This window comes from Vanessa cardui, chromosome 6, assembly GCF_905220365.1.
Source record: "Vanessa cardui chromosome 6, ilVanCard2.1, whole genome shotgun sequence".
Lineage (NCBI taxonomy): Eukaryota > Metazoa > Arthropoda > Insecta > Lepidoptera > Nymphalidae > Vanessa > Vanessa cardui.
Window position 1 is genome coordinate 6376617 of NC_061128.1, and position 13157 is coordinate 6389773.

The 13157-nt window shown below is 31.9% G+C and overlaps 2 protein-coding genes across 2 annotated transcripts in view; one reads left to right on the forward strand and one right to left on the reverse strand.

Annotated features, from left to right (window-relative positions):
* Positions 1-11711, reverse strand: part of LOC124530697 (glutamate receptor ionotropic, NMDA 3A-like) — a 38913-nt gene extending 27202 nt beyond the window's left edge. Inside the window, exon 1 of the mRNA XM_047104952.1 lies at positions 11461-11711. The gene's annotated coding sequence lies outside the window, so the exon portion shown is untranslated. The remainder of the gene's footprint in view (positions 1-11460) is intronic.
* On the forward strand, positions 277-5049 carry LOC124530698. The gene is made up of 4 exons (XM_047104953.1): positions 277-563; positions 2742-2917; positions 4112-4278; positions 4634-5049. Exons 1-4 carry the CDS (start codon positions 395-397, stop codon positions 4827-4829), a joined length of 708 nt encoding a protein of 235 aa, XP_046960909.1. The 5' UTR covers positions 277-394; the 3' UTR covers positions 4830-5049.
* Positions 11712-13157: the final 1446 nt, after the last annotated feature.

A 13157-nucleotide genomic window follows, 5' to 3' on the forward strand; every position in this document is an offset into this window, starting at 1 on the left:
GATTAACTTCAAACATAAAATATACATAAAAAATGCAATTGGAAAGTCACCACGATGCCAATGTAATAATAATTAATTTCAGCTTTTCTAAGTTAAATTAGAATAACACCACGAAAATAAAGAAAAACAACAATTAAATAAAATATTTTTTACTCTACATATATTTGTTTTATTTAAAATAGAAAGAAAAAGAGTAGCATTCTTCGATCATCCTTTAGATGCGCGAAATAATATCTTACTACAATATATAAATGACAAATAGACACAACTCAGCCGTATTTCTACAAAACCACATAACATATACTGTTCAGTTTCAATTTAATCCTTTAGTGCAGCAGAAGTGTTCTCAAATTTAGAGTCTTAAAAGCCTCGAACGCGTTTTCAATATAAAAGAATGACTTCGCGCGAATACCCCAAGGTTTGGAGCACGTTTGAGAGAATAACCGAAGATGGGAGGACGTTGGCATTTATAATAGAAGACATCCCAGAGGCTCTATGGAGTACTGCAGTCGAATTCATGCTCGGGAATTATATACGGGAAGACGTCTGGTGGACTACAGCCGGTAAAATGATTTCTAAAGGAACTTCGGTACTGTGCACGATAATAATAGAATTCACTTAATCCAAAATTTTCATTTATTTTCAACAATGCTGTATTATTTGTTATAATAACGTCATTATTTTTCATTAATATAAATTTTCAATCGATATTCTTTACTATGTTTAGTCCAATTATAAATAATTATGTAACTTATATGATCAATTAAGACCAGCAAGCTTTCCTACTTACACGTATTTTTTTCAAGTTGATAAATGTTCAGCTTAAGCACGGCTTGTTCGCGATACGCCAGATGTTAAACATTAATCAAGACAGCCTCCCTCGGTTCAGGACGTGAAAATTTTTTGCAATTAACCAAATCTCGTCTTATGTTGTCGGGCGCTACACGCAAGAAAATACCAAGTCGTCGAGAAAATTTGTTTGGGACTCCCGCCACCCAATTACGTTACCGCAAGCTCCTCCCTGTTTTATTATTTTCTTCTTCACATAAATAATAAAAATTAATGGGAAAACTAATTAAAATATCTCTTAATACTTTTCATAATAACAGACAGTATTCTCAACATGTTAAATTTTAATAATTATTTCACTTATTATTTGAATTAAAATGTAACTTTTTTATAACATATTTAAGTAAGTATTTGTTTCACCACTGATCCAGGGTCAGTAGCATTGTACCCAAGTATTCCAATCCGAGCTAATAGTTACCCAAAGAGATTAAGGGCTTTAGGAGAATTATGTGTCTTGCTTTAAACAAACAACCCAAGTTGAACATCAGAAAGCTACAGTCATACTATAGTGACATTATAAAATAACTATTTGAGAACGTCCTATTCTACTTTTTTTATTAGATTTTTTAAATATTGGGGATATTTAAAGTAATCAATTTTGTAGTCGTTATACATGTGTTATGTTTATTTATAAGCCAAGTAAATAGATCATTTCAACTTTACTCGAATAATGCAGGGCAAGCACTTCATAATTATCAAGTGCCTAATTAAATGTTTATAATTAATCTTGTGTTTGCAAAAATTTAGATAGAAAACTTGATGATAATATTGATGATAATTTTTATCCACTAAGTAATTCAATCTTTGGTTTAAATACAATATTAATAATGTCAATGTATATTTTCTTCTTTATTTCTTTCTATATGTGCTGTAATGTATACATCTATTTCCATGTTATTTAAAACTTTATTTGGTCGCTGTCCTTTAAAAAAAGTACTGAATTAAATCTCAATTTAGATGGCCTTTTAACGAGTCAAACCCGCAATCTTTAGTTAAGATGTACACGATTTATCTGTTGCGCTATATCACCACTCCAAATACATCAAAGCTTTTATCATAATACGATAGGTTGACAGCAGTATTTTGTCCAACCCTGTTTTGGCAGAGAATTAAATTTACTTTTCCTCAAACGCACTTATCAAGAAATCCTCCGTCCATATCGTTTACGTTTACGTATAAGGAAATAAAAAAATATAATAAACGGGACTAGGGAAGATTATAATGCTTTGATTTAGAAATGTACATTATGTGCTATTCTGTAGTTTTCCCTTTCAAACCCAGAAACTGAATTTTGAACTACGAATTTTAACGGATATGATGATGAACTTGATATTTACATCTAAACTAACGTTGTCTTCAATAAATTAAAAAAAAAATCAAAATAATTAATTGTATATCTAACAGACAAGAAAAATCTTATTTGATCATTACTTTCTTTTTCTCGTTCGTAAAACTTTCGTTACTAAAGTTAATGTTTCAAGCAGTCACTTCTTAGGATTTAGTTGGCCATAGTTCGTTGCCAAAAGTACACTACTCTTGTTGAGTTCTTATAACTTATCTAATAATAGGTTAATAAAACGTAGAGACTATGTTTCTATATATATAATATTCATTGAAATAGTATTAACAAAAAATATGTCTAAAAAAATGCGTTAAAAAATAAATAAAAGCATTTTTTAGCTTAAACTTATCCTATAAGAAATCCAAAATTCTAATTTGGTATTCAAAACATTACCAATCCATAACTTATTTTTAATCGTTACCAATAAAATTAATGGTTCGAAATTGAAATTGGAATTCAATATCACAAATTAATTCATGGAGAGAGGCGTCGTTTATGTGAAATCAATACAAGAACGAAGATAATTATTTGAATTCTTTGGAACTGACAGGCACGGCAGAAGATCCACAAGCTATAGAAGAGTATCGAGTGCTTCTGACATCTATCGTGAAGCAGAAGATGAGTTTAGCGTGCTTCCTTAAGGAGGGCGACGGAAAGGAGCGCAAGCTCGTCGGAGTAAATATGTGCATGGTGCAGGAAAGGGAACGCTTCGTTGAACACAATCCGGTAAAGTATAAATTAAATTTGGAAAACATTGGAGCTAAAAATATTTACAGAACAGATATTTGAAATTGGAACACATTTTTTTAAGTAATCAGACTCCACATTTACACATATTAAATATTATACCCCACACATAGCCCATAAAAAAATACTAGCGGATGAACAAATGGACCACCTGGTGGTAAGTGGTTACTATTGTAAACATTAGAGCTGTAAGAAATATTAACCATTTCTTGCATCACACCAATACGCCACCAACTTTAGGAGCTAATATATTATCACCCTTACGCCTCAAGTAACTTTGAATCACTCACTCTTCAAACCGGAAACCAACAACCATAAATACTGCATCTTAATGTGAGAATTTCAGATAAATAGGTGGTACTATCATGATGGTACCTGGGCAGGTACCACCCAGTCGGTCATACACAAAACCCTGCCACTGAGCAGATATATACATAATGTCAATGAGATATTTTTGCGGTTATTGCTTTTAATTATAATGTAAATAAAACCAAAATAAATCTTAAATTTATTGCATTGACGATACATTTTATTCTATAAAAATGATACTTCTATTACTTTTTTCTGTTCCTCATACAATAAAAAATATGTTATACCGCGAAAATAGTAAGATTATTCCAAACATAAATCAATACATAAGCACTTACAAATAAATTGGAGAGATATTGCTTTCCTGTAAATCCCTTAGAAACTACAGAAAGCTGTGAGCAAATTTCTGCCACGAAAAAGTCATAAATTCAAACCTTGCTTCAGGATAACACGTGTGTATTTGAAGAGAGAAATATTATATTCATAACAAATCCAGCAAGTTATTTTTAAAAGAACATTTTTTGTTACAATTTGCATAAGAAACTGAATGCATTGATATAACGATTACCTTATGACGCAATATTCGTTATCGAAAAACATCAATTTCAATAGAAAAGTACGACTGGATGTGAACACCATTTTTTAGGAGATTTTTTTATAAATTAATATTCTTATTCAATTACTTTTACAAAATTACGTCATAGATAGACAATGCTAATTCAAAATAAACAAATAAACATAAAAATTTATATCAAAATGTTTAGGTTATCTGTAATAAAAAAAAATGTTAAGATGATAGCAGAAAGAAAAAGTGATACAAAAAGTAATAGACTCACATTAAAATGTTTATTTCTTTTCCAACAGCCTAAAACAAAAGCGGGTCTGCTCTCGCTTTGTATGTTTAGCGAAGCCATGAAAGTGACAGCGATTTACGACAAAAACGACGTAAGTAAATATCTCATGGGAGCTGGCCTTTCCGTGTCTCCAGAATACCGGGGACATGGAGTGGCTGTTGAGCTGCTTAAATGTAGGTAAGGACTTTTGTTTGACTTTATAAACTTAACCTCTTTTAATAAAAAAATAGTACTTATATTACTATTATTAGTTCTCGTTTGAAGTTTATAATTGAAAGTTTTAGTAAGGCATTTTCTTCTTATATACATCAAAATAATAAACTCGAAAAAAAAAAACAAAAAAAATTTACATATTAATAAATTTCAAATGGAAGTTTCCACCCTGGTATACTGAAATAAAAGTAACAGAAATGGAAGATTTACCCCCATTTTTATCATTTCAGCCTTGCAGTTTTATTAAAATTCATATAAATTTAAAGTGCTCTACTTAATATTTTAATCTGATATGTATTTTCGCGAACAAAATTTTCAGAATGCAGCTGGCCAAAGAAGTGGGTTTGAAAGTTACAGGCGGAATATTCACAAGCGCACCGGCACAGCGATCCGCAGAAAAAGCGGGAATGGAATGCGTGTACCATATACCGTACAAACAGTTCGGGGAACAGTGTAAAATCGACTTTAATTCAACCACTAAAGATCTTAAAATATTTGCTATAAAAGTGGAATAAAACTAAAATGTTATTTTAAAATAACACGAGAAATATCTCTCGAAATATGAAAATTACGCTATCATTGTAGTTGTAGACCTTTTACGACTTCATACAACAGGATTGTAAGAGCACTTCAAAATTAATGTTCTTATTAAAAGTGAGACAGGAATTCGTTCTTATGCATACTATGAATACTAATGGATGCTTTATATTTTATGTAAATTCTGTAATGGAGTGTTATATTAATTTTGTTATGTTTTTTTTTTATAACGTTATGTTACGCATGTAAACGTCGTAAATAAAAATTGCGTTTGTATATCCCTATAAAAATATACAAATCTTTTAAATTGTGCCTGTTATTTTCTCTTGTATACATAATTTTGTGACATGACCTATATTTCAGATAAAATAATTGATTTATTATACATATAGTATAAATATTAGGAATATTATGCATAATAACTTTAATAGTATTTATTACTAAACTTATTATGCATCAAGGATTTTAAATTAACATGGTTATTTTTATTATTAAAGTTATTAATTTCGGGATTTCGGGAAATTCAACTAGTGACAATGGTAGGGGTGAAAGTGACAATAGCAGTGGTGACCGGTGTTTACGTAGCAAACGTACAAGAAAGAAGGTAGTTCGATACGGACACCTCTAACAATATCAGCATCTACCCGCGCACTACAGTCTCGTAAACAAGACATTCGTAGACAATGTCGAAATATCGAGCTCCACCGAACAAAAATAAAAAACATGGTAAATATTCCGAAATTAATTACTTTATTATGCATCAATCAAAAAAAGTACATAAAACGACAACAAAAAATCGGAAATCATGTTTTATATTAAAATATATATTTAATTTTTTTTAATAAAAACCATTTTATTCTTAGCTGTTGTCAAAATATTTATAGTTTTGACACTTGGCGTATATTATCATCACATAACCTATAGCACGAGCATCGATCAACGAGCGAGATAAGCTTGTAGTAAAGATTACAACAGTTATACCAACCCCTCGTCGCTCTGATACGGGCGTACTAAGCCCAGCTGTTCTTTAAAAGAATTTGTTGAAGCAACATGTCGGCGTAGTCTTATTTTGACAAGCTACAAGCCGGTAACGTCAGTACGTTAAACCATGGTCTTACGTTGATCCTCCGGCTAACTTTACTGGCGAGCCACCAAAACCACTAAAAGCACTAACGCTCACACGATTCGTAAGAGCTGACGATATCTAATTTGTCAAGAGATGATAAGTAGCTTATGTGCTGCACGAAAATAGATTAGCATATGTACATATACTCTTATAACTCTAACCTTATATCCATAAGTAACCGTAGTTGAGTTATACACATCGTATAAAATATTGTGACAGGGAAGCAGGATTTATTATTACAGTGTCAAAGTTTATAACAGTGTGCGTGTAAATAATAAATCACTACTTAGTGGAACTTTGTGCAAGTCCGTCTGAGTGTACCATCCACACATCGTATATTCTATCGTCAAATAGCAATACTTAGTATTATTGTGTTGCGATTTAAAGGGTCATTAGGCCAGTATAACTACAGGCATAGTGGGACATACCTCTCAACTTCCAAGGTTGATACTACAGCGCCTGGGTGACTAACAATCAAGGGACCCAATTGCCTCAAAAAAAAATTCAGTCAACTATATGGTTATGACAATTATTTTATATTTCTATAGAGCTTACAATTATTAAAATTACAATTAGTTTTATATTTTTATTTACTTCTCCTTTTACAACCTTCCCCTTCAAAGATCAAAGCTTGACTTATATTCAAAGGATTAAAAGATGTCTGTGTTTAATTGTCTGCAGCGGGTTTCAGCTTTATGACTACGTAGAGATTGCCTAAAGGAATGATAAATGACTCCTCGTTTGAAATGTAAACGACTTATAGTTAGTGGCTTGATATTACATTAATATTATATATTAGTACATATTTTTTATCTGTAATCATTTTACTGTTGATTTGATTAATTTGAAGTATATTAGGTACAGTTCTTTTATTATATTAAGATACACATAACGATCATACCTTGCTTACGAATGAATACATCTGAAGGAATAATGTCTTTTTTATGGTATAGGTTGGCGGACGAGCATATAGGCCACCTGATGGTAAGTGGTCACAATCACCCATAGACAATGACGCTGTAAGTAATAATAACCATTCCTTAAATCGTCAATATGCCACCAACCTTAGGAACTAAGATGTTATGTCCCTTGTTCCTGTAGTTACACTGGCTCACTCACCCTTCAAACCGGAACACATCAATACTGAGTAGGTACTGTTATTTGGCGGTAGAATAACTGATGAGGTACCTACCCAGGCTTGCACAAAGCCCTACCTCCAAGTGAAATACCGTATACATTTTCATTTGTTTTATTTCAATTTATTTCGAGTAAACTGATGTTTATTTGTTATACAATCGGTATGTACATAATTAAACCATATTATGAGCTTATAATTTTACTAATTCAGGCACAATTTTGTATAAAAGCATGTAAACACTAAAATATTTTGCTAATTTTGCAGCTTATCCCTCGAGAGATATTATCAGCTTAAAATAAAGAAATGCTAACAGTAATAGTAATAACGGATTACAAATTAGGCAAGCGTAATATTTACAATATTCGTTAAATCGCCGAGAATATTATATCGTCCCGATTAAACGTAAGTATCAATGCAGTTTTGATAGTGTCCTTGCGACATGAGGTGGCTCAATATACTTTCATTAATCGTTCTTATAACTTATTTGCGTGTCTCTACTTTATTTTCATATACAATTTAGTAGCATAAGAATAAAAACTGATTCGCATTGTGTATAAAACTCTTATATGTAAGTCGTTATCACGGATAAATAATATTAAACAAAAAAATATTGTCATTAATTTTCCCACTTAAAAAAATTAGTAAAGTAGGAGACTGTAAACATTCTAATGTTGTGGTTAATGCACCACTTTTTTAACGGAAATTAAATCAAAAATCTAAATCTCAAAATCAAAATAAACTTTATTCTTAGGCTTTTACAAACACTTTTGAATCGTCATTTAACAATTAAGTGAAGCTACCACCGGTTTGGAAAGTAGATTCAACCGAGAAAAACCAGCGTAAAACCGAATTCAAATTTATTTTAATAATTTCTATAATAATGCCAACTTTTATAAGAGAATAATTTAATTTTATATACGCATGAGACCTTTTTTATGTTGACCTAAACCCAATAAATTTTTAAATTATTAATAACTGTAATAAGTCTATACAAAATAATTTACGTCCAAATTATGATATCAGCATATTTAATTAAAGCAAGTTCCTACACGTTAATAGTAGATATAAATGGGATTAGTACCGTTGACCTAAATGTTGTGCTAAGCTATTAATTAGCTTAACTTGCTCAAGTTTAATAGTTCATAATGATTACTGGCTAATCATAATGTTGTAAGATATTTTTAAAGTGGTCAACTTATTTCAGCACACGTCAATTAATATTTTTTAAATAAAGAGTTATCTCTTAAAAATTATATGATAATCCTGACCGATTTCAGCGCTACGTTCAATATTAACGACTACTTGGATGCACAGGATATATACCATATGAGTGCGTAGAGATACATGCATTTTATTTAACCTCACTCCATAATCCGCACGGCTACCAATCTGTCACGGCCGTTGAAAAACCTGGGCAGCAAATATATACGTGCTTTCGTAGACACGGTGGTATAAAACTGTTACCTTTCCCACTAAAGGGCAGAACTGCTGCACTTTATTAAAAAACGTAACAAAATATCACTTTAAAAACATACACACCATCGATACTAATTTTATAAATGTGAAAGTAACTATGTCGGTCTGCCTGTTTGTCACTATTTCACGACCAAGCCGCTAAACCGAATTTGAAACGTCTACTTTTTTTGCCTAACACATGACGGGCGAAGCGGTGGGCGACTGCTTGTTTCCTATATACTATTATCCGAAAAAGTCTCCTAAATGAAGTCCCAAATAAACTTTTGTTTATATTATAAATACTACCTTTGTAAATTTATTCAACTTATAAATTCATGAATTATTCGACTATAATTATATTAGTATTTATATTAATCGATATAAATATTGAAAGCGATTGACTTGTGTTACATCATTTCATATATCATAGCACACCTCTACTCGTTGATTCTCAACAAAGAACTACATAATACTCGTATATATTTTGTACCGTAATGTCTTTTCACATGAACTTTTTTATTAAAAAAATATTTATTTGTGAAGCTTCCAGTAGTATTCAATGAAAAGAAAAAGTTGAAATGACACGAAACGAATGATGAATTTTGTTTCGTTGTCAACAAAGTCAAGGCAGACTTTACGCCTGCGAGCTCAGCGTCTATGTACTAGGTTATAACATGAGTCTAGCTCTGATCTCAGTTAAAATAGCGTAATGTGTTTCGAAATAATGATATGTTAAAATATATTCCTTTTACAATATTATTTATATTTGTTTTTATATAACACAAAAAAGAAGCAAGTTCTTGATACTATGGACTATAGATTAATAAACTATAGTAATAAAATTGCATGTCAACCTTATAAGTAATGTTTGTCTGTATGTTGGATGTTCTAATAATATTGGTGTAATATCATCATTTTTAATTATACTCATATTTATTGGCAATATTTATTATATTGTCATGGTAATTATTTCTGTATTCAGTAATAGCAACTCACTATATTTTAACATTCCTAATGAAGAAGCCGCATATCATCAACAGCCTTCAAATTTCCCACTCGTTTTGCTAAGACTCCCTCTCCCTTTGAGGAAAATATTTGGAATATATTCCACCACGCTATTCCAATGCGGGATTGCGGAAAGGCTAATTAAATCTTTCTATCTTAGATAGAAAGATTTAATATTACTACTAAAAGTATTCATAAGGCAGATGTACCAGTAACTTGCATTCGGTTTCGATTCTGTATTCACTTTTGTTGCTGCAATTCAACGTTTCTCCGGGCTCAATTTTCTTGTGCCATTCGAGCCTTTTTAATTTAATTACGTCATAATCTCACATATAGAATTTAGATTGCATTGTTAGTCCAGTGCCTAGCTTATAAAGCTGCTGATCCCGAGGTCTTGAGTTTAATTTCTCTGGTCGCTCCAATTAAAATTTATTAGTTTGCTCTGTTGACTTGTCTTCCTTGAGAATTAACGCCTTGCTCTAATCGAGTTGAATTACATCATTAAATAATTTTAATATAATACTTAAAGTATTGTATAAAATAACTCTTGAAAATACTTTAATTTATTCTTTTTCTTTTCATAGGAGCCACATTATCATTAAAAACAAATTCCGGTTAATTTTAAGCGATTAATGTACAACTGCAGAACAAAGGCATTCGCAATTTAAAAGACAGCTTACCGGCCTTGTTTTCTCACAAAGAATTAGCAGCTAAATGTTATTGTACTTCTTAACAAATTATTTTAGAACAAAATATCTTTTGTTTTTGTATTATACGAAAGAACAAATAACGAAACGAACTTACAAACAATCAGGTTAAGTAATATCTGGTATACGTATACCTAACTTTTACTGCATTTATTAAAATGAAATGAATTCAAGAAAAAAAACCTTTAGACAAGTCATATTTTTTTCTAGTTTACATATAATTATATTTTCACTGTAGCGTGTGTGTGCAAAATTTCCTCTCAATCGATATAGGTATATAACATACACATATCAAAAATCAAAATCAAAATCAAAATAAACTTTATTCAAGTAGGCTTTTATAAGCACTTTTGAATCGTCATTTTACAATTAAGTGAAGCTACCACCGGTTCGGAAAGTAGATTCTACCGAGAAGAACCGGCAAGAAACTCAGTAGTTACTCTTTTTTAACATTTAAAAAATACAACGTCATGTTAATTAAATACAATTATTTCAATTAATGTATCCTGCTTGGAAGTCAACAGGTATTAACTCCACGCTTTTTTATCATCTACAAAATCTTGTATCGAATAGTATGCTTTTTCTACCAATGTATTTTTAACAAACGATTTAAATTTACTAAACAGCAAAGTTAAAAATTTCTGCGGAATTTTATTATAGAAACGGATACCTTGCCCCAAGAAGGATCCATTGACTTTGCGGAGTCGGAAACTTGGCGTTATAAGTTTATCCTTACTTCTAGTGCATATACAATGATTATCACTGATTTTATCAAAGTGATCAATGTTACTGTGAATATACATGATATTGTTGTAAATATATTGCGACGCAACAGTAAGTATTCCTATTCTGTTAAAAACATCTCGAAGAGAGTCTCTCGCTCCAAGATTATAAATAAACCGAATTGCTCTCTTTTGTACATATTTTTTCTATCACTAATTTATTTTCACTTCCATGCCGTGAAAAGTACTTAAATCAGACCATGATAATCTAAACTAAAATCGTGATGAATTAGCGTCCTGTTGAATGGATGGTTAGTGAAAAAAGAAAATGAATCCGTTTATGCACTGTTTATGGCTACGACGAATTTAGCTAGCCTTCGTTTTAGTTTTATTATTACAACACGTACAATAAGAGATAAAATTGTAATTTAAATTAATGGCATGTGTCATTCTTACCTTTCATCTTCTGGTAGCTCGATGTACAATGGCAGTAGCGTGATATTCCGCAGGTGCAGTGGATAGTCGCCTGCGAGGTAGGTTCTCGACAGCTCGCTGAGGGTGCGATTGAAGGCGCGCACGACGGTGGCGGCTGAAGGCGGTGCGGCGATCGCCAAGTAGAACGCGGTGCGCGCGTCCGCCTGCAGCACGCGCAACTCTCGCGCAGCGGACGCCGCGATCGCCAGCACAGCCAGCGTGAGCACCGCGCGCCCGCGCATCGCACCCGCCCCCCTCACCGCGGCGCCGCCCGCCCCCCGCACCGCGCCATGCCCACCGCCCTACTATCACCATCCACGCTCAGCGTCCCCACCCACCCACACGACTCACCCTTGCACACATTTGCTGCCAAAGTTTATATGGTTCTTTTGTACAGACCAGTCAAAAGCGCAACTTTATTTTATTACACGTAACAGTTTCATACACTTTCAGCACTTTTGTGTCTACGGATTGCTAGGGTTTCTCAATTACCGTCGATAGCGGACATCTGTAACAAATAATATTAGGTTAATTCTTTACATATAAACATAATTAAATAATTAAGTAACGAAGTTGTATCTTTATATAAGAGTTACAATAATAACTAAGCAGTAAGAAAGTAACTGAGTTTTAATATACCTAACATTTATTTCACTTAAGTAATAGTCACATTGAGGATTCATATAATACAAAGAAAAAAAAATTGTTGACACATTTCAAGATTGATTATAAATGTTATATGCTCGTATTAATATGGATTAAAGTTAAATAACATTGGCCTAGCGTTCGATCGGTCCATACTTTCAAATATAGTGCACAGTGCGTTCGCATTAAATTATCCAGACCACTAGAATTCCAATAGTCGAATACACAGCACCCAAAACTTCGCAATTAACGTGATATGTTTAGCTAATCTATAGCCAAATGGGAATTTAGCAATATAGTTAATAATTGCAATTCTAATGCCAGTCAGTACACATAGATTTTCACACATGGTCGGTTAATTGTATTTGTTCAAAAGATTTGCGAAGCATTTTGTGCTGGCCTCGTATTCGTAGTTCGTGTCTTTTATATTTCCATTCATTCAGTGAATCAAGCTTAACGAGCTACTAGTAGATTTCGACCTTCTTTTCAAACTAAGTATTGACGAAAAGGTAATAGATTTTTTAACTTTAAATTTAATTTTATAATAAGTTCTTTTCAAAATAATATTCCTTATAAACTTAAACATATATATTTTTTAAATAATGAAATAAAAACAAATGGTTATAATACCTACTACCTACGCTGTGTAGAAACGTCTTATCGAAGGTTCAAACGTCTTTATTTCTTAGGTGTTTATTTTATTTTTATTTATAACTTTATACAATACGTAAGTAGACAATATAGCCTGGTACGGTACTATGGTACCGTAATAAAAAGTATTTTAAAAGTAGCTAAATTGTTTGTTGTGACCTATACAGGTATAGGGGATATATACATTTAGTTATACTAGTTCATTGACCCCTTAAGCCGGAACAAATCAAATATACTGAGCATTATACTTTAGGCGGTAAAATATTTGATTCTAAAAATATCTGAATCTAAACACTATCAAGTAAATGTCGAACGATTTTCGTTAATCCGGTAAAAACCACCAAACGACACGTCATATGTTTTATATAATTTGAAACTACGAA